Below are 21,540 nucleotides of genomic sequence, written 5' to 3' on the forward strand. Positions count from 1 at the left end.
GTTTGCAAAATTATGAAAATCTTTCTTGCCTGGGAAAAGATGGCCTACTTTCCCAGTTGAGAAAGTGTTTCATAGCTTTGTGAATGTGCCCTTGATATTCACTATGATTTCTTAGTTACATCTCTTCACGAGTGGCCACATATCATAAACAGGGACACCTCATATGTATAATATTTGAAGTTTTGCATCATCATGAAAATTGCAAGTAACATGATATACTGGCTCATTTGACTGCCCAATCCGTAGTACCATCCATAGTTACTGGAAGCACCCCTATAGGTGGGGAAGTGCACTTCCGAAGCGGGAAGTGCCACACTCCCCCCAAAAGGGGGAAGCGTGGGGAAAACTCGCTTCCCATTTATGAGAAGTGCACTTCCCATTTGTGGGAAACACGCTTCTCAAATAGTTTTCCTTTTGTTTCGTATTTGCTTCCCCCTTGTTTTTTGTATTTTTCTTGTTAATATAATTTTTTTTTTCACTTCCCCTCGTTTCCTTTTTCGTTTCTCATACGCTTCCACAATCGCTTCCAAAATGAATCATGCTTCTCGCTTCACAATACTTTTTAACATTCACATCTCCACTTCTGCTTAGCGTATCCATTTTGCGTCCTGGTAACTATGGTACCATCACCAAGTTTCTATAAGTCATTATTCATGATCTTCATCTTCCTCCTCCACCATCATCATGTTCCATAAGCTCCCTTAGCTTCTATATGATCTTCATGCCTGTGTTTAAGAAGCACAAGCCTTAAATTCATTAAGAGACATGCCCGTTACAGTGGAGTGTTTGTGACATAGGTGAGGAACATGAGGCTCTTTTGGTCTACTTTTTTGGCACCTTGAATCTTTTAGGCCCTGCTTCATCACGAGGCATTCATCTTTTAGTTGACCATGACCGAGGTGAACGCTTGGTGGCATTCCAAGGTATAAGGCAGTAAATGCTGTTAATAACTTGAAACTGGAATATTGAAGGAGGGAAATGGTCAAAACTACTGTAAAATGTAAGGAACATATATCATAAGGTTTAAATAATTTAAATGTAGAAGAAAAGCAGCCGAAACATAAGTGGGACACAAATTGAATGTGTCAGATTTTGTATGTCAACTGTCAAGTTTGATGAATTGTCTATCTTCATAATTAACTGCATTAACCATTCAGTAGCCAATATGGATAGTAGAGGAATAGTTGTCTAACTGACTAGCTGTATTGTTTATCTAATCAAGGATTTTTCATTCAAACAATCAATTTCTACTGGGAAAATGTCCTCAATATCTGCTTGTGTACCTTTTTTTGCATTGAGGAATATTGCACTAGTATAATGTTGACATTTATTACCATGCATCAGATGTACCTTACAAAGGTAGTACCATCTTTTATTTCTCTCTCTCTCTCTGTCTTTTTTTTTTCTTTCAAATTCAAAATATTAGATAACAAAAAGTCAATGTAGTTTTTGACATTTTCAATGCGTGAACTTTTTGTATTTGTCAACCTTTATGTTAACAAATGGTGAAATTTCTTGTTTTTTTGGATTGACAGCAACCAGGGATTCATCAAATCTTCTTGCACATGAGTCTGCATTTGCGTTGGGTCAGATGCAAGATGTGGAAGCTGTTCCTGCTTTAGAGAATGTTCTTGAAGATCTATCTCTTCACCCTATTGTACGCCATGAGGTACCCTTTCTTTAAAGGCCATTGCTGTGTGTGTACAGAAAAGCAAGGTTATGTACCTGTCCAATTAAACTGTTATTTAGCTTTGTGCTTTAAGAAGAAGAATTTGGCTTCATGGATATTTTAATGGCGCAGGCAGCTGAAGCTCTTGGTGCAATTGGGTTGGTGAGTAACGTCCCAATTTTGAAAAGAAGTTTAGTTTCTGACCCTGCAGAGGAAGTTCGTGAAACATGTGAATTGTCTCTAAGACGTATAGAAGAGAAAGCAAGCATTGGTAGAAGTTTTGAGACATCTTCAGAAGTTGCATCACCATTTCTGTCAGTTGATCCTGCTCTACCAACATCTCACAGTTGTTCTGTAGACCAGCTGAGGTATTGCCTTAGGAAATGTTTCACATTCTCTTTCTTAGTGCATAGTTTTGTTTCTGTTCACTATTAATCTTTGGTTTTCTTGTATCTCAGGAATGTTCTTTTGAATGAAGAGGACGACATGTATGAACGGTATGCTGCTCTCTTTGCTCTTCGAAATCATGGAGGGGAAGAAGCTGTTAATGCTATTATCGCTTCTTTGGGTGCTAGAAGTGCTCTTCTGCGACATGAGGTTTGTCCAACTTTATCCTCTCTTCAACCTTATTGTGTGCATGCTATCCTGTATTCTGATATCATATTCACAGATATTGTCATACTTGAACACGTGTATTGAACCTTCACTATTCTTTGGGCCAATGATAGTGTGCATTGATGTTTCTGTAGAATAAGGACCTGATGTGGTCTTTGTATGGCATTAAATTTTTTCAGGCGCAGATAAATTTTTTTGTTCTGACATTAATCAATGCAAACTGTTTCCAGTCAACCATAAGAACTGCTGTCTATGTTGTAGTTGTGTTCAGAGAATGGCGTTTGTGGGAATGCATTGGAAATGGAGTGTAATGAAAAATGCAGAAATACAAAACAAGGGCCTCTAAGGGCTAACAAGATCATAAACACAAAGTGCACATGCACATACACCAGTCCTACTTAGGGACAATACAAGAGCACAAAGGCACTACACAAGCACTAAGTGCATTCAAGACATCAAAGACTTTAAAAGAACACGAACATATAAAATATATATTTTATTGAGTATGAATGCTTAAGAAAATGAAATAGAATATAATGTAGTGAGAGTTTTGTTGCCTCTTTGGGGACAGTCCCTGGTTCAAAACCCCCTATTTGACCCCCAATTGTTTTGGGATGAAGGCGTAGTTGTTGTTGTTGTTGTTGTATGAATGCTTAAGAAAAGCATTAAGGAATGAAAGGGGACAAAGTCCCTATTTATACACATACAAGAGAGGGAAACCATATGGGAGCTCCCAATGGTCATATTTATGACCGTTGAGGAGCCCCGAAAGACTCTATGGTCAAAAGACCATAGGGCCCATGCTCTAGATGGGAAAATACACAAAAAGAAAAAATAATAATAAAAAAAAGAAAATTTGTTCCTAATGAACAGTCCCTATTACATGAGTAAAATGACAAAAATATCTTTAGGGGGCATTTACCTATTACATCATTATCTCTCTCTCTCTCTCTCTCTCTCTCTCTCTATATATATATATATATATATATATATATATATATATATATACACACACACACGTCTTAACATCCCACTCAATCTTACAGTGTGATATATCGAAAGTTTAGAAATACAAAAAAAAGTCAATGGAAAGGATCCAAGTCTTCAAGTGTCTTCAATGAAAATCTCCATCTTTATGAAATATTAGAGAATTTTGCAAATATAAGTCTTCAAATGTCTTTATTGATCATCTCCAAACGCCTTCGATAATTTTCTCCATCTTCATGATGCATTGAAGATATTCCTTTCTCATTCCATCACATCTTTAAGAACCTATTGAGAGAACAAAACAAAAGTCCCAATTACACAAAAGAAGCTATTATAACTAAATAGTTATGAAGTTTCAAAATAAGAATAACACTCAAGTAGATTTTTTCAAACAATAATTTTTAGAAGCATTAGACAATCATTAAAAAAGATAAGATGAGCATACCTTAAAGAGAATTTTTTATGAAATCAAATTTAGACAATCATAAACCCAAAATCAACATGTTTTTCAAGAAAACATAAATATTGATCATATAGGAATTTAATCACTAAAGAACATATCAATTATCAAGAAGAAATAAACAATCATGTATTAATAATATCCCAAAGTTTAAAAAAAAACACTTCAAGTAAAACATCAATTTTTACCAAGCAAGCATGACAACATGCATATAAAATTTAACAATTTAAAAGATCTCTCAAGAAAAGAGGAGTTATTTATGTATATAACAATGTGAATAAGATAATCAATATGAAACACACACACAAACACACACACACACACATATATATATATTCAACATGTAATTAAAGCATATTTAATGCACATAATAATGAATGGGGGCAATCTCATAAATCATAACCCATTAGGATTCACACGCATAACCTATAATAAGTTTAAGCATAAAGGACCAAATAACAATCTTTATATATATATATATATATCCTCACAGGAGTTCACCGTCTTTGCGTTTGCTCTCATTCTTTCGGTCTTTACTTTGCCATCACGTTTTGCGCCCAGGCTCTTGCTTTTGCAAATGTTTCATTACTGCCTTGCCATTGCAGATGACGCTCAGGTTTTCGCTCATTTCATGTGCCATAAAGGCATCCTCGTGGAGGATGCAAGAGGCATTTACCGCTCTCCCTCTTGCGACAAGAGTTGAGTCAGGAGCTTAGCGATACATCCTCGTCTAAGGAGAGGGATCCCTAGCAGAGATCCTGGCTTTTCGAGCGAGCAGTCCTGCAAAGTTGACTTGAGCGAACTTCTTAGTGGAGGTTCTGTTGAGAAACCCGTATCCCGTCTATCAAGGCTGGTATCGAGTCATGCGAGACATGTAGATACCCCGATAGCAGATGAGATTCTAGAAAATCGCATGCGAAATGTGGCACAAGATGTTGGTTGTTTCAAAAGATAAAGAATGTCAAAAGTAAAGTTTGAGAGACATTACATCTTTGTGAAACACTTTTGTTGAGGCTCCTATTGAGGAGCTATACCCCTTTTATCCTAGAGTACTTGTAGTCGTGCACTACACGTTAGTGCTGCGATGAACGGATGAGACGGTGGTGCGACCTTGAATAGTGCTAAATGCACAATGCTGTAATCACATAAAATGGTGACTGGTCGCTTTCACAGGCTAGATGCTTGAGTGGTTGAGAGACCACAACATAGAATGGGTCGTTAGTTAAGCAACACCTAACGCACCCATTCACTTGTTGTCTGTCAAGGGAGAAGACGGGGCAGTATAAAACTCCAATGGATAGGTTGTTAACAATCACCCCACGGGCAAAGATCCGGCCTTCCCAGTCATTGGAGTTGGGGGAAGGGACTATCAGACATTATCCTAGGTGGTAGATCCTATGGACTCTGTATAAGTTGGATGCATCCGTTGCCAAGTACCTGCTTTTGGGGAATCCTCTCTCGACTAAAGCCGTCCCCTTAGGAGCGGACTCAACTAGCTATTCAGGTTATTGAAAATACATACAATAACAGACGCCCAAACTAGTGTCAGTTGTTTCTATGTTTTGTCTGCGCGTACCCGTAGGCCAGTAATATCGGAACATAAAGTCTGTTCACACTGGTTGATGGGTCATGAGACTTTCTTATTGCGTAGTAGTTCACAACTTACGATCAAATGAATCGTCCTGCTGCGTTTGATAGTTGCACTGCTTACTTGCTTTGAACTGCCTATCTGCTTTGAACTGCTTACCCGTTTAACTGCATATCTGCTTTAAATTGCTTAACATACTGAATTAAATGTACTTAATTCAGTTTCTTGTAGTCTCTCTTGTGCACCTACTAGTTTTTCGCAAAACTAACCCATTCTATGGGTACAACTGATGATTATGTACACCACTAACAATGACGCGATGGCAAGATGACTTCAAGATTTCTTCTTCCTACTCTTAGCTCGTGTCTTGGACGTTTTTGGGGTTTTGTAACAGATTTTCTTTGGGATATCCAAATTTTGTACTATTTGAAAATTTCTTTTAATGAAAGTGGCTTTTCCAAGTGTTTTGCAAAGAGCATGGATTGTGAGTTTTGGTTCTTTTAGCTAACGTGCTCAAAGTGGTCAGCTAGCCTTTCTAAATTTAACAAAAGGATAGTCTTTCGCTGATTTCATAAACAAACTATGAAGAAAACAAATTTTTTCTATTCTCTTGCCTGTTTCCTGAAAGGTTCGAAAGTTTGAAATTTTGGGGCGTTACATAAGGTATGGGTTAGTTACCCATCCAAATCATGTCTTTTTTTAACATGTAAATCATGGTACTAAAATTATCCACACAAAAAATGTGTACGTGATGGATTCCATACAGTTACAACTTGATATGGATAGGGATGTGCTTTTCAAAATTTCTAGTCAAAATCCTATCCAGATCCCTATCCAACCATATCCAACTTGCATGCACTCATACACACCCTCACTGGGTGTGTGTGCACTTGCGTATCTATAAAATATTAATGGTTTGGATTTGGATTAGTCAAGTTGGGAACTGGATATGGGTTAGCCTAGTTGTACTTTTCTATTGCCAAATCATATCCATATCAGAGTTACCGGAAGCGCCTAGGCAAAAGGGGAAGCGCGCTTCCCCGAAGCGCGCTTCGGAAGCGCGAAACGTCGTGCTTCCGAAGCGTGAGGGGAAGCGCGTCCCCCTTTTATGGGAAACGCGCTTCCCATAAATGGGAAGCGCGCTTCCCCCACGCTTCCCCCACGTTTCCCCCACGCTTCCCCCTCGCTTCCCCATTTTTTCATTTTTTTTGCTTCCCCCTCGCTTCCGGTTCGCTTCCTAGGTCGTTTCCGAGACGGTTCGGAATTTTCTTCTAAGTGGTCCCACGCTTCCCCGCTTCCTAAATTTTTGAAAGTGCCTCGCTTCCCGTATCGCTTCCCGCTCCCGCTTCCTCGACTGGTAACTCTGATCCATATCCACTTAGCTTATGTGGATGTGGATATGGACTCAATCCAACGAGACCCATATTCAACCCATTTGCAGCCCTAATCATATTTTTCCTTTTTACATGGAACGGTCATGTTTTGCTTACCCAATTTAAGCTAATCCTTCCAAACTTGAATTGATTGGTCTCTTGTATCTTGAATGCCTTTTATTGTAGCATCAGTTTTGGTTTACATCCTGCCTACTGATATTGTAACGCCCCAAAATCGTGGACTTGAAACCTTTTATGAAAAAGGTTGAAAGCTTTGAAATCAATCATTTATCAGAGTTTGAAACAGAAGTTCAGCCGAAGATCAGGTTCAAAACAGCAAGTCCCTAGACCTTGGGCGCATTACAACACAAAAACAAACACCCCTTATAAACTGATTTGCAACTCAAGTATATATTTTATTGAAATGAAAATAAGAACCACGTTTTGGTAATACAGTTTTAGAAATCCAGAGTTCTAATCAGAAGAGATGCTTTCAAGAAACTTTATACCACATCTATCAAAAGTATCCCCAGGAGCGCAACGTCAGGAAAGGGCCTTGCCTTGAACGCATCACGTCATCGTGCCATCGTAGGCTGTATAACATGTTCACCACCTGCTCATGGAATGGGTCAGTCTCACAATAGACTAGTAGGGGTGCAAAAGACAAGAAAAAACAAAAGCTGCAATAAGCAAGATAATCGCTAGATCAAGCAGGAAAAACAAGACTAGCAGATCTAACAAAAGTACTGTGGAGTTAGCAAAGCTCTAGTAAAGCAAACAACTACATACAAGGGCAGTGAGAACTATAGTACTAAACAAGCAACTATAGCAATCCAACATATACTATAGGTGAAGAGTAACTAACTCTATCCACCAGTCAAACAAAGTGACTGAATAAGATAAGCATTCATGACAATGCTCGCTATACATACAATTACCCTTAGATGGTTCAATCTATCGACAAGTGACTACGTAAATCGTAAGGCACAAGCTATTGCATCACAAGCAATTCATAAGCTACACATGATAAGCAATCATACAGTAGCAGTTATATCACAAAAGGTAAAAACTAGCATAATGTTAATAGTATAAGTAATTGATTAGTATGAGAAGCTAGTTATTATCTAACAGAGAACTGCACAAGCAATTTAACCAACTAGAGTAACGCCTCGATAAGCATGCATAGCTCAACGAGTAGTGTACCGAACTACCGAGCTAACAAGCAAGCAAGCAGTGCATGTCGCAACACGCATATCTCATAATCATGTGTGAGTTATATCTTGTCTCATTATGAGCAGGCCTTTGTGGGTACGCACAAGGCAAAACGTAGAAACAGCCGAGCTCGATTCAGGGGTCCATTATGCTATGTATTTTATTATACCCCGAATGACTGACTGAGTCCGCTCCTAAGGGGACGGCCAGTGACCAAAAAAGTAAATTCCCAAAGGCAAACAAAGGCCCAATGGATGCGCATCCGAACTTCTGCAGAAGTGGCCTGAAGGATTTTCCCTAACCTACGATGACTGGGGAAGTCGGATCTTTGCCCGAGATTGCCATTAATGACTGTCCATCGAAGTTTTGTACCATCCATCCTCTCTCTTGATGAACCGTCCCGAATGAGCACGACGGGGGGTTTCTTAACCGTCGTCTCATTCTACATGCTCTGGTCTTTCAACCCAATCGAGCATCTTGCCTGTGAAGGCGCATGATTATCATTTATGTGAATTATACACGCTATTGCGCATTCGAGGCAACCATACACCTCTCATCCTACTCACCGCAGTAGGCAACGTACCTGTTCAAAAGTACAACCACGATGAAGGGTAAGGATCTCTCGCAGGAAATCCCAACACTTCTACTTTACAAAAGCCCACAATGAACTCATTTAAGTTCCAACTTATCGTGCTCGGGTCCTTTAGACAATTGCAAACATTCTGCCTATTAGGCGAAAACAACATAACAGGATTAGCTTAATGTGTCAATACACGCTTAGAGGTTACTACAGACCTTTCGTCCTGCTCTTCGTAGCCCAAACATATCGTACATGATTAAGAGTGCAACTACAAGAGGAGGAACATGGATTCCTTGTAAGAAATCCAATAATACCTTCACGAAGGAAGGAAGGCACTACTATCTTGGTTGAACAAGAAAGCCTAGAAACTAGGTCTCGTATCAGAAGTGATGTAACGCCGATCTAGCGATGGCGCAAGTACCTCGCTAGGATCCCCGCCCTACTCGTGCACAGGCTCCTAAACAAGGTTATTTGAGTCGTATCGAATAGGCGAACTGAGGTTGCAACACACTTCTCCCAAATACATCGATTTGGGAGACCCATCCGCTATCTCTCCTTTACAAAGCTATATATCCTTGAAAATAGGTTTGCACCTAAGACTACCATTTTTGGAGAACCGAAGTGCATAAGTGTGTGTCGTGGCTTTTAAGACAAGTGAAACGATATACACTATACACTCGAAACTGCACTCAAGGAGTGCAAGCTGACAAGGGGCAAACCCGTGCACATACTAATACAATGATAAATTGAGAGGCAAGACTCGATGGGCGAAGCTGCACCGCGAGGGTAGAACTCTAGAGCTACACACGAGGTATGGAATCATACCGCGACCATCGAAACACACAAGCAGACAACTACGTAAGCAACTCACGAGATATGAGATCCTATACTGACTAACAAGTGTAAAAGACGACTCACGAGGCATGGGGTTGCACCTCGATTAAACGATAAGCGTAAGCAAGTAAAGGAGCATACGATAGAGATAAGAATACATGCACGAGCAAAGCATATGCACGAAGTGCGGCAACAAGGTAAAGACGAACACATACGAAAGGTAAGTGCAAGAGCAAGCATGACAGCACAGGAAAGTAAAGTACGAAGGGTAAAGCAAGTAGCAAGGCCATGGCGCATAAAGCGCGGGGCAACAAGTAAATACAGAAAGCAAAGTGCAGGAACGTAAAAGAGGACCAGGATGTCCTAGAGTAAAAAGGCAAACATATACAAGTAAATGCCATGGCGCAAGGCGCGGGGCAGCAGGAAAGTAAAGTATGGAAAAGTAGAGAGGACAAGGATCGCGAAACCGCGTCCTTGAGTTAAAAGACATGAAATGTAAAGGCAAAAATGAAAAACCTGAGCACATATAGCGCGACGACAACAAAAAGGAAAGTGCGAGAAAGTAAAGAGGACAAGGATCGCGAAACTGCATCCTTGAAGGTAAAGACATACGTATATATATTATACGTATATATTATACATATACATATATCATCCTCTTTTAGTTATCTTTCCTTATTTTAGCATTTATCCGTTTATTGTCCTTTCACGCAAGAATCCCCTACCTTGAGGGGTTGCAGGTCCTTGTACGCCAGCGGCGTAAGCAAACAAGAGCTCGAGCCACAGAGGGCGAGCTAGATCCACCGTTCAACCTGGAAAGCTTAGAACGTTAGTATCCGTCGTAGTATAAACGAGAAGCAACAAAGGCAGCAAGGTCTCCTACCTGCAGGAGGCAGAGGTAGGAACCCTGCATCCTGCAGACAAGGGTGCCAGAGGCAGGGAGCAGGAGCTCCCTGTCTGCCAGAACAGAGAAAGGCAGGGGAGGGAGCAGAGGCTTCGTGCCACACCTGCCATAACAAGACATGCCACAACAAGACGGGGGAAACGCCCCCTGTCAGAACAGGATCTCGGACAGGGGCACCGCCCTGCTGGGAACGAACCAGGCAGGGGATGCCGGCAGCAAGAACAAGGCAAGGGGGCAAAGCCCCTTGCCGGAGAACAAATGAAATGCAGGGGGCAAGCCCCTGCTCGAAGACAGGAAAGCAGGGGGGATTCACCCCCTGCCGGCAAAACGCAGGAGGCAGGGGGACAGAACCCCCTGCCGAGGAGCAACAAAGGGTGCAGGGTGGGCTTCGCCCCCTGCAGAGAAAACCATTGAAGGCAGGGGGGCCTTGCCCCCTGCCGACAAACAAAAGAAGCCAGGGGGGCGAAGGCCCCTGTTGAGAAGCAACACAAAGGCAGGGGGACCTCACCCCCTACCGAGAAACAACAGGAGAGCAGGGGGGCTCCGCCCCCTGCCGGGACAACAACATAAGGCAGGGGGGGCGAAGCCCCCTGCCGAAAAACAAGAGCAACGACAGGGGGGGCCTCGCCCCCCTGGGGCTTGTCCCCTACCGAACACAGGATAGGGTAGGGAGGCAAAGCCCCCTGACAGAGGACCCCAAGAGGTAGGGGGCGAAACCCCTGCCGAAAAACAATAAAGCAATAGGGGGTGGAGCCCCCTGCCGATAAGAGGCGACGATAGGGGGCTCAGCCCCCCTGTCGACCAACTGCAAAAAGGCAAGGGGGGTAACCCCTTGCCGACAAGAGGTGACGACAGGGGGCTCAGCCCCCTGTCGACCAACTCCTCACAAAGGAGAAGAAAAGGAGGGGAGGGTTTTACCTCGGAAGATCGCCGCAACGGGGTCGTCGGAGGGGTTCGAGGTCGCCAGCACGATCACCGATCGCAGCAGAGAAGAGGGGAAAGAGAAGGGTGGCCGATGGCGACGAACCCTCGCTCGAAAGGCGAAAAAGGGACCGAGGAGCGGCTGGCCTCGGGGTTACCAGCATCAACCTCCAACGAAGGGGGGGTGTCTGCCGAGGTGGGTGCTAGCAGACACAAGGAGAGAGTGACAGGGCCTCACACCGACGAAGGGGAGATGGCCGACGACTGTGACTGCCAGCGATGGGGAGGTCGGCAGTGGGTTGAAAGCTTCGACGTTGGGGGCTCTGGCGCAGCCGATCGCCAGACAAGAGGTCTGTTAGAATACAGTTTGCATATGCGTATGGATCTGGATCCAGATCCATACGCATATTATATGAAACACATGTTAAATAGGATCTCATTAATGGCATTCTTATAATATGTATATGTTTTTACTTTATAATGTTTAGGGTTTTGGAGGTCGGGTATTGCAGTGCCGCCCCAGCCATTGTGAATTTCTCTCTCTTTCTCACTCTCTCTCTCCTTATTTCCTGTGAACGAATCTGATATGGTATCAGAGCTTAGGTTAATTCTGTGCGTGAACAGCAACCCAGATCGTGGACAGTAACAGTTCCAGCGTGGACAACAGATTTGTGATTCTTCAGCGTGAACAACCCCAGATCGTGATTCTTCAGCGTGAACAGCAACCTCAGCGTGAACAACAACCCAGATCGTGATTCTTCAGCGTGAACAACAACCCCATATCGTGATTCTTCAGCGTGAACAACAACCCAAATCGTGATTCTTCAGCGTGAACAACAACCCGAGATCGTGATTCTTCAGCGTGAACAACACCCAGCGTGGACTGTTTCAGCGTGATCATCTTCTCTTTATCTCAAATCTCATCTTCTGAATCTGAAATCTCATCTTCTGAAAGGTGGTCCCTTTTTCCTTTCAGCGTGCTCATCTGGCCTTTTCTTTTCTGTTACCCATTTTTATTATTCTCGTTCATTGGCATTTGTTTATCTTCTTCATTCCATCGTCTGTGTTGATTGGCATGTTACATGATAGCAATGTGCCCGTTAGTCTCTGGACAGAAGTTTTTCACACATCTGTTCATATCATAAATCGCCTTCCTATGGCACTCTTGTATCAGAAATCTCCCTATTATACTTTATTTGGGCAACATCCCTCTTACGATGAAGTGCATGTTTTTGGTTGTGTATGTTATGTACATATTGATTCGTCCCTGTGAAATAAGTTTCAGGACAAGGTTGTCAAGTGCAGATTTGTTGGGTATGCAGATGAATACAAAGGTTATCGATGCTATGACCCTACTACAAAACGTATTAGGACCTCCAGAAATGTTGTTTTTGATGAACAAAATTTTTAGGTCAATGACTCTGCAGTGTTGCCACCTCGAGAATTAGAAGTATATGATCCATGGATGAGCGCAGATCTTTTTGCTAATACAGGAGAAACATGTCAAACAAATTGTCCTTCCTTCGGCTTGAGTAGGGAGTTGAATGACTCACAAATGCATGGTGAATTATCTCCAGTTGAGCCACCCCCAGTAGAACGTTTCTCTGGACAAATATACACTAGACGGGACAAAAATACAGAGCCGAGGAATGTGGAGGAAAGCATCGCCAATGATTTGGCTCAAAGGCCGTCACACATTAAGCATCCTATTCAACGATGGGTGAGTTATGAGACCTTCTCCCTTGATTTCCAGTTGTTTATGTCTCAGCTCACAAAACAGGATGAACCCACTTGTTTTAATCAAGCTCTTCAATCCCATCATTGGACTGAAGCTATGAATGAAGAAATGAAAGCTCTTCATGAATGCCAGACTTGGAAAATAGTCCCTCGGCCAGAAGGAAAGAATGTAGTTGGCTCAAAATGGGTTTATAAAATAAAATATAAGCCTGAAGGAAGTATTGACAGATATAAGGCGCGACTTGTTGCTCGAGGATTCACACAACAATATGGTGAAGACTACGACGAAACTTTTAGTCCCGTAGTCAAAATGGGTACTATTCGTATCATCATATCCCTAGCAGTCGATCAAGGTTGGAGCCTTACCCAGATGGATGTTAAAAATGCATTTTTGCATGGAACTTTAAAGAAGTGTATATAGAGCAACCACCTGGTTATGCCGAGAAGGATCCTATTGCCTGGGTGTGCAAACTAAGGAAATCTTTGTATGGGTTGAAACAGGCGTCCCGTTCCTGGTTTGAAAGTTTCTCTATGCAGATTCAGAGTTATGGCTTTAGAAGATGCTCTCTGGATCACTCACTCTTTATTTACCAAAAGGCGGACATTGTTATACTTTTTATTATATATGTTGATGACATTGTGATCACTGGGAGCTCAGATAATCATGTGCAAGACGTGAAACAGTTTTTAATGAAAACTTTCAAGATGAAAGATTTAGGGGAGTTGCGGTATTTTCTTGGTGTGGAAGTTGACAGACAACAAGACACATTGACACTCATACAACAAAAATACACTCTTGACCTTCTGGAAAGAGCCGAGATGACGAATTGCAAACCAGTCAGCACTCCTAATGTATTACATCAAAGGCTGAGCTCTGAAGATGGTCATCTTTGTGTCAACCCTATAACGTATAGAAGTCTCGTGGGGATGTTATAGTACTTGACCTTTACCAGACCTGATATAGTTTATGCTGTCAATCAGGTATCCCAGTTTATGCATGCTCTAACGGAGGGTCATATGGAAGCTGTGAAGCGCATTCTACGCTATTTAAAAGGAACTATAGGAGACAGACTTGTTTATCGCAAGAACGATAATCTGCATAGAGGACATGCACTCATCACTTATACAGACGTAGATTGGGCAGGGGATCCAGATGATAGACGATGTGTCTCTGGATATTGTGTTTATATTGGGCACAATTTAGTGTCCTAGAGCAACAGAAAACAAAAGGCAGTGGCACGATAGAGTACAGAGGCTGAATATAGATCGATGACTGCAGGCACGGTAGAAGCCACATGGATTAGATACTTATTGAGTGATCTTGGGGAGACAATTATTCGATTATCTCTTTTATGTGACAATCAAAGCGCAATAAACATTGCATGTAATCCTATCCAGCATAGCAGAACGAAGCACATTGAGATTGATCAACATTTCATACGGCAGAAAGTCGAGATGAAGGAGATAGAACTACGTCATGTTCGAACAGAAGATCAAGTGGCAGACCTGTTTACCAAGGGATTAACAGGACGTCAATTTTGGCTATTGAAGAGCAAGTTGTACATGCTCCAAAATCGCGTACAACTTGAGGGAGGGTGTTAGAATACAGTTTGCATATGCGTATGGATCTGGATCCAGATCCATACGCATATTATATGAAACACATGTTAAATAGGATCTCATTAATGGCATTCTTATAATATGTATATGTTTTTACTTTATAATGTTTAGGGTTTTGGAGGTCGGGTATTGCAGTGCCGCCCCAGCCATTGTGAATTTCTCTCTCTCTTTCTCACTCTCTCTCTCTCCTTATTTCCTGTGAACGAATCTGATAAGGTCGCCACTGATATCGCAGGTGGCCGCCGAGGAAACGAGGTTGTCGAAGCTCGAAAGTCGGTGGCGAGGTTATCGACGACGACAGTCGCCGATCGTCAAAGATGCAAGGAGGTGGTCAAACTCGAAGGCTACTGTTGGCTTCGATCGCCGACGGGAGCAGAAAAAGGAGATTGGGGGCTCACCGGAGCTTGAAGGGGGGAGAATCGCTGGTCGTCGGAGCTCAGAGGCCGTCGTCGGAACCGATCGTCGGCATCCTGCGACACAGGGGACGAAGATGGGAGGATCGCTGGTCGTCGGGGAGGCTTGCCGGACTAAGATAGGAGGCGGCCGGACGGAGTTGCTCGCCGGCGTCTCCAGTCGCTGGCGGCAGCATGAGAGAGACAGAGAAGAGGAGAGAGAAGGGGTGAGGGTTTTGATCCCTCGCTCGAGACGACTGCGTCTTTTAAAAGGCGTAGGTTCTCGAGGCTTCGAGAACCCGGGTCCGGGTCAGGCTTGGGTCCGGTTCGGACCCGGATCCAGGCCCGACACAGGGAACCAAACCCCCGACACGTGCAGGGCACATGTCTGACATGAGTTGGACGCGTTTTTTTTTGTTTTTTATTTTACACGGGCGTTACAAATATAATTAGCAAACATCATTCCCGTGGTTTGTTTTCTGAGTTGGCAATGTTTCACTTTAAATAAGAACAATTTTCAAATATCATGCAGTTAAGTAGTTCTTTCTATCAATATTGTATGCATCGTAGTGTATCGTACGATACGCTACGATACATATCGTATCTATGGGGTTTTTCGATACGATACACACTTGTATCTCAATATGAGTGTGTATCTTACAATACCCTTGTATTTTATGATACACTCGGATACAGGGCGTATCTTAAGACATGCTATAAATGCAGTTTAACTGCACTCATTTTAATGTTTTTTTTTCAAAAACATATAAGACCCTTGGGCCTAGTTCATATTCATCCCTAAAGAGCTTAAGAGTCATTTAAGAAGATTTTTTGCAAAAAAAAGACAATGATGATGATGATACTCATGATCGATGTTATCTATTTCATTTTTGTTTAAATTTTGAATAAATTTGGCTTTGTAAAATTTTTAAGTATTAAAAAATAATTTATGATTTTTTTTGGTTTATGTAAACACACATTATTATGAATGTTGTGATTTATTTGCTGGGGTTCATTATTTAGTATGCATATTATTTCATAGTTTGCAATTGCATTTTTCTTGTGAGATATGCATGCCATTTATAGCATATTATCTTGATTATTGAATCTTCAATGTCTTATGCATGCTATTCATTGCACATAAATGCTTTGATATATGATATTATAGTTTTATCTCATGTTATTCATCATTGTTTTTTGTGTTATGATTTTTTTTTAGATTTTCCTTATTTTTTGGATTTTTTTAATTTTTATTTAAAACATACGATTTGTTACGATACGTATCTTATTTTGGGCCCATCCGATACGGGTTACGGTACGCTTTTTACAACCTTGGTCTTATGCAGCTCATAGAGACATAAATGCTTCCTATGTGATTTTATGGTTGTATTTTGTGTGATTCATCATTGTTTCATGTGTTATGATTTTTTTAGAATTTTTGCTAATTTTGTCTGATTTTTTTGGAATTTTTGAATTTTTTTATTAAAGGTTTAGGGTTTTTTACAATACACTATGATACATATCTAACTTTGGGCTCGATCGATAAGGGTAACTATACCCTACTTACAACCTTGCTCTCTATGGTTTTGCTAGTACATTTCACATTAGCTATGTTGCTTGATCAAACTTATTATGCCATGAGATTAATAGTCTGTAATCAAATAAGCATTGTTTAAATTCTTTTTGTTTCAGCTGTTCATTGACACAACGTGGTATTTTGTGGCTTTCATGGGGTTTAAAATTTTGAATTACTTGCCAGGTTGCATACGTTCTGGGGCAACTACAAGACAAAGCTGCTTCTGTTGCATTATCAAGGGTACTTAAAAACATTGATGAGCATCCAATGGTCAGGCATGAAGCTGCTGAAGCTCTTGGCTCTATTGCAGGTATTCTTTGACCAACCAGCATTTCTAATATGTTGTCCCTTGATTTGTTACTTGTGGAATATGGTGGTGGCTACTTTGACCATTCCATTGTTCAACAAGATGCACAAGAGAGGCAAGAAGGAGATGCTCAATAAAGAAGATAGAAAAGCTTCATTTTGTTTAAAAGAATAAGAGGCTATTAAGTAACAAAGAAGTAACAAAGAAAATTACGGTTATTACAATAACTGAAATAACTGAAAAATATATGAGATTAACCTACAAAAATCTTGTTGATTGAATATACATATGTATAATGCAAAAAAATTGTTTTACATAAACAATACATTTTAACTAGGAGATGTGAAGAAGATAGAAAAGCTTCATTTTGTTCAAAAGAATAAGAGGCTACATTCAGTGGCGGAGCCAGAAGTTTTCGTTTGGTGGGCAGACTTGACAATGCTATGGTCTTGAAGGACGATCCATTTATTCGGACCAGTGGCGGAGCCAGAATTTTTTTAACCACCCATCGTCAGAAGAAAATTTGGTTGTGCGTGATAGATCTGACATGCTCTTCTAGAAGTGGCCTCCCTGGCCGGAGAAGGCGATGGCCATCAAGTTGATGGTACCATCTGGTTTCATCATTCTGAGGGCCTTCATGGCATCGGCCTGCCTGTGGTCAGGCTACAACACACTTTTAATCCCTCTTTTCCTCCATTTAGTGAAGCAAGCATAGTGTTTTGCATGGCACCCATAACCAGATTTAGGTTCCAGTCATCCATATCGCCGTTCCTGTGATTAGGACCTCCCCCATGCAAGTTGTTTTCATCAAATTGGACCCTGTGTATGTGATCTACATCATCCGTTTAGTGAAGATCGGCATTTGAATAGACAGAATCCGACTTATGTGCAGGACTTTTTGCTGATTCAAAAATCAATAACCATTAATAAAAACATGGTTTTTTTTGTTAAAGAACACTGTCAAAATAAATTGAAAATCATGTTTTTTTTTATTAAAGAACACTATCAAAAGATTGATTTCTATTAAATCAACTGTGTTGAACCCATCGATAGGGCCAGATTGATCAAAACAACTTAGTACCAATGAGATCCGAGAGGGAGTTATGACCACAGAGGATGATACAGGGATGAGTGGAGCCGGGTTCCCCATAACCGTAGGTTACACGGTTTCACAAAGAACAAATGACAAAAGAAGAAGCTGGGGAAAACACACAGATCTTAGTTGAATATTCACAAGAGAGAACTCCAACTCCCACGAACTAATAACCCGTCTCTTCTGCAGTTTTTACACAGTTCAATAAGGTAAAAAAAATTAAAGGAAAAGATTAGCACTACCATCGTCAGAAGAAAACACACATGGACGCATATTCTTTCTTTAACATCGTCAGAAGAAATTTTTTTTTCCGATTTCTAATTCTGGGGTGGGCAACCGCCCACGCATGCCCACCCCTGGCTCCGCCAGTGGGCTGCAACATAAAAGGGGACATCCCTTTAGGGTTACACAAGAAGACAAAAAAACAATTTACTATATTACCTAAGGTTGTTATAGAAATACCCCTCTACAATGAACATATGTACACCTTAATGGGGGTAACATACACACACTACTAAAATGCACGTTACATGCTTTAACATCTATCAATCAAAGGTGTTAAAGATACCTTGAGAAACCTTTTTCTAACGAATGTAAAAGAGACTAGAAGTATGAGGTGCGGGAAGTTAGAGAAGCCATTACTAGATTGGAAGTACAAAATTCCCATATGCCAGTTTAGGTGGGCTGTGTTTGATTCTAGAAATTATAGGACATTAAAATGGATAATTCCCTTGTACAATTACATATAAGACTTTTTACAAAACAAGTATCTGCTCTACAGCAAAGTCAAGGTTATGTGCTGAGCTTCTAGTTGCTGCTCCAGTATGTCCACTTTGGAGATGTAGATAACAAAACAGAAAATAACTTTAGCCTTTTCAGTTACTTTAATTAGGTCGGAGTCTCATAAACTCGAATCCCAGGGGTCTCCAGATGATGCTATATCCATGCCATTGGAGATTTTCATGATCAGTGCCTTTGTGTGATCGTAGAACAACTATGAGGTAATGGGTATGTGAGACTTCTAATGACTGCAAGTGGATTGCTCCTAAAATAATTAGTGTCGTGCTTTTTTTTCCCCAAATATCATGAATTTTCTGATCAGTATAAATACCAGATTGAACATATGCGCCATGCGAGCCATTAATGCATGTCTCTGAAGACCTTGGAGAAGTTTCACTGGTCAACAGGATATCCGGTTCCAGCAGAAAACATTTTAATGTGTGTTCTTGATTGAATTGTAGATCATGAAAGCATTTCACTTCTTGAGGAATTCACCAGGGATCCTGAACCTATTGTTTCCCAGAGCTGTGAAGTTGCACTCAGCATGCTAGAATTTGAAAGATGTGGCAAGCCGTTTGAGGTAAACTATTATTAGATTAAAATTGAAAACTGGATACTTCTGGAACTTTTGGGGGAAATTGTAATTGTGCCTTCTCTTTTTTCCAGTTTTTTTACATGCAGGCACCAGAAGTGATGTAGGGAACTACCGCCTCAGTGTTCTCAGCAATGCACATTGTGATTACGTCATTCAACAATGTGAGTTTGTCGTAATATTAACCAAACTTGTTGGCTCTGTATTCTGCTCCTTGGATGCTTTGAGAGTTCTGATAAAAACTGTGAGGTATATAGTTGACTACCAACTGTGTTTGACTGGCAGTGTGGTGTGTAGTTTCTGTGATTATAGAAATACCTTCACTTTTGCATATGTAAGTCTTTCATAGACAAGACATTTCAATGACGAGGAGTGTATCTGCCACATCTCAATCTGATCAGTGTGCTGATAATAATTTTTTCTGCTAAGCTGTATACTTGAGGTCTGTCTGTGCCCTCAACCATGCGGTTTTATATGCAGAATTGCATGATTCATGTTGAATTTAAGAAGCTTCTGTGTTTTCCTTTTGTGGACGGCATTGTTTCTTCCAAGCTATGTCGCATGGATGCAGTTGTGGATACAGGGAGACGACCATCTTTATGAAGTTTTCAATATGACTAGCATATAAGGGGACACGATACGATGGCCAAAATGAAATATCCATGTGACAGCTTCCAAGTCGATTAGGGACACAGAAAGAAAGAAAGTTGCTATTGTGTGCTGTATATATAGCGCACAGGGGAACCGGACCTCAGGCTGTTAGTCATCTATGCTATAGTTACCCTTTGTGCAGTCATCTATGCTGTAGTTGGCCTTTGTAATATACTGTTAAAGAGTGATTGGATGACTCCACTCATTTGTCTTCCTTTCCACCCGTGTTTGGATCTGCAAATTTGAAAACTGATAACATTGATATGTAGGGGCTGTAATTTCATGCAGAAATACGGAGATGTGTGTGTCTGGAATGCCATTATGTGGACAGCCGATGCGTTGATTTTCTTAATTATAGCTTCTGCACCACTCTCCTTTAAGGGGGCTGTTTGGGTGCACCCACTTATCCAGGTAAACGGGATAAAGGTGGGCAATGTTGTCAGTATCGGTATAGCCCCTGAATCGTTTGGCCAACGATTCGGCTGATACTATACTCAAGTGAATCGTTCTGTATCAGCAAAAAAAAATATTACGAGTCAATCAAAACGTGACGTGGAAAAATAATATTTAAAAAGATTAAAAATTAATTTTTAGTATTTTTTAACATTCATTAATAAATAATAGCTGATTCTGGGGTGATGCTTATCGATTTTCTGCCGATACGATATGCACAGGCCGATACACACAGATACTGACAACATTGAAGCTGGGAAATCGCATTATCATTTATGATAGAAGATCCCACCTCCCGTGGATAAGTGGTATCAGATAGTGAGACTAGCTATAAGATTTTATTTGCCTACATCCGATTGGGCAGCACATTTCCAATGAAATTTAGATCCTAAGTAGTGCTGTCAATGGCTCAGGCATGAGATGGATCGGGATAAATCCAGAACCGCATTCACTTTGAGACGCCAGTACTAGGTCAGGGTCTTGGTCCAACTGGGCCTGGAATAAGCATCAGATTTGGGTTCTGGTTTAAACAGTGAAACCAGACTCCGTAAAATCTTTAATTTTTATAGTTAGAAAAACCATAGTACTAGGTCAGGGTTTTTTTAGTTAGAACTTGGGTCAAACCATAGTTGGCAAAACTCCATTTAAAACTCGTCATTTTCAGTCAAACTTAAAAAAAAAATGAAACTTCGTCCGCTTCAAAAAATCATCTGAAGGCTTGTTATTCTGAGATTAGATCACCAAAAATTACACTTATGAAAAATACTGTCGAAACAGACTCAATTATGTAATCACACACTGATTTATGAATTTTAATCTTATAGTTCATATACAGTAACTTGGTTTTTTTAAAAAAAGGGCGTACGTATGTTCATTTTTTACTGTTTTATGAAATTAAAGCCGAACTAAACTCGTTTACTTTGTTTGCTGCTTTTTTTATTACTCGTTTTTTCTTTTTGCCTTTTTTCATTCGTCCTTTTAATGCAGGAAATTTTCAAAAACGCACCTAACTTTTGGATGATAACCATAAAAACACCTAACAATTTGCTTGGTTAATTAAAAAGCTCCAATGGCCTAAACTGTTCAACTGATTGTTAAATTTATGCCATATTGATAATTTTACCCTTGAGACAGAAAAACCAAATCTCTCTCTCTCTCTCTCTCTCCTTGTCAGCCCCAAGAGGTTTGGCGCAATG

At 40.8% G+C, this 21,540-nt stretch overlaps 1 protein-coding gene across 1 annotated transcript in view; it reads left to right on the top strand.

Moving 5' to 3' along the window:
* LOC149813365 (deoxyhypusine hydroxylase-B-like) overlaps positions 1-19,759 on the top strand; it is a 46,707-nt gene extending 26,948 nt beyond the window's left edge. The window contains exons 2-7 of the mRNA XM_089991869.1: positions 1,536-1,669; positions 1,802-2,037; positions 2,128-2,266; positions 16,652-16,778; positions 19,110-19,228; positions 19,315-19,759. Coding sequence (XP_089847995.1) covers positions 1,536-1,669; positions 1,802-2,037; positions 2,128-2,266; positions 16,652-16,778; positions 19,110-19,228; positions 19,315-19,347 — 788 coding nt within the window. The 3' untranslated portion in view covers positions 19,348-19,759. The remainder of the gene's footprint in view (positions 1-1,535; positions 1,670-1,801; positions 2,038-2,127; positions 2,267-16,651; positions 16,779-19,109; positions 19,229-19,314) is intronic.
* The last annotated feature ends 1,781 nt before the right edge of the window (positions 19,760-21,540 follow it).

The sequence above is a fragment of the Nuphar pumila genome, chromosome 16 (genome assembly GCF_984573655.1).
Source record: "Nuphar pumila chromosome 16, dmNupPumi1.hap1.1, whole genome shotgun sequence".
Lineage (NCBI taxonomy): Eukaryota > Viridiplantae > Streptophyta > Magnoliopsida > Nymphaeales > Nymphaeaceae > Nuphar > Nuphar pumila.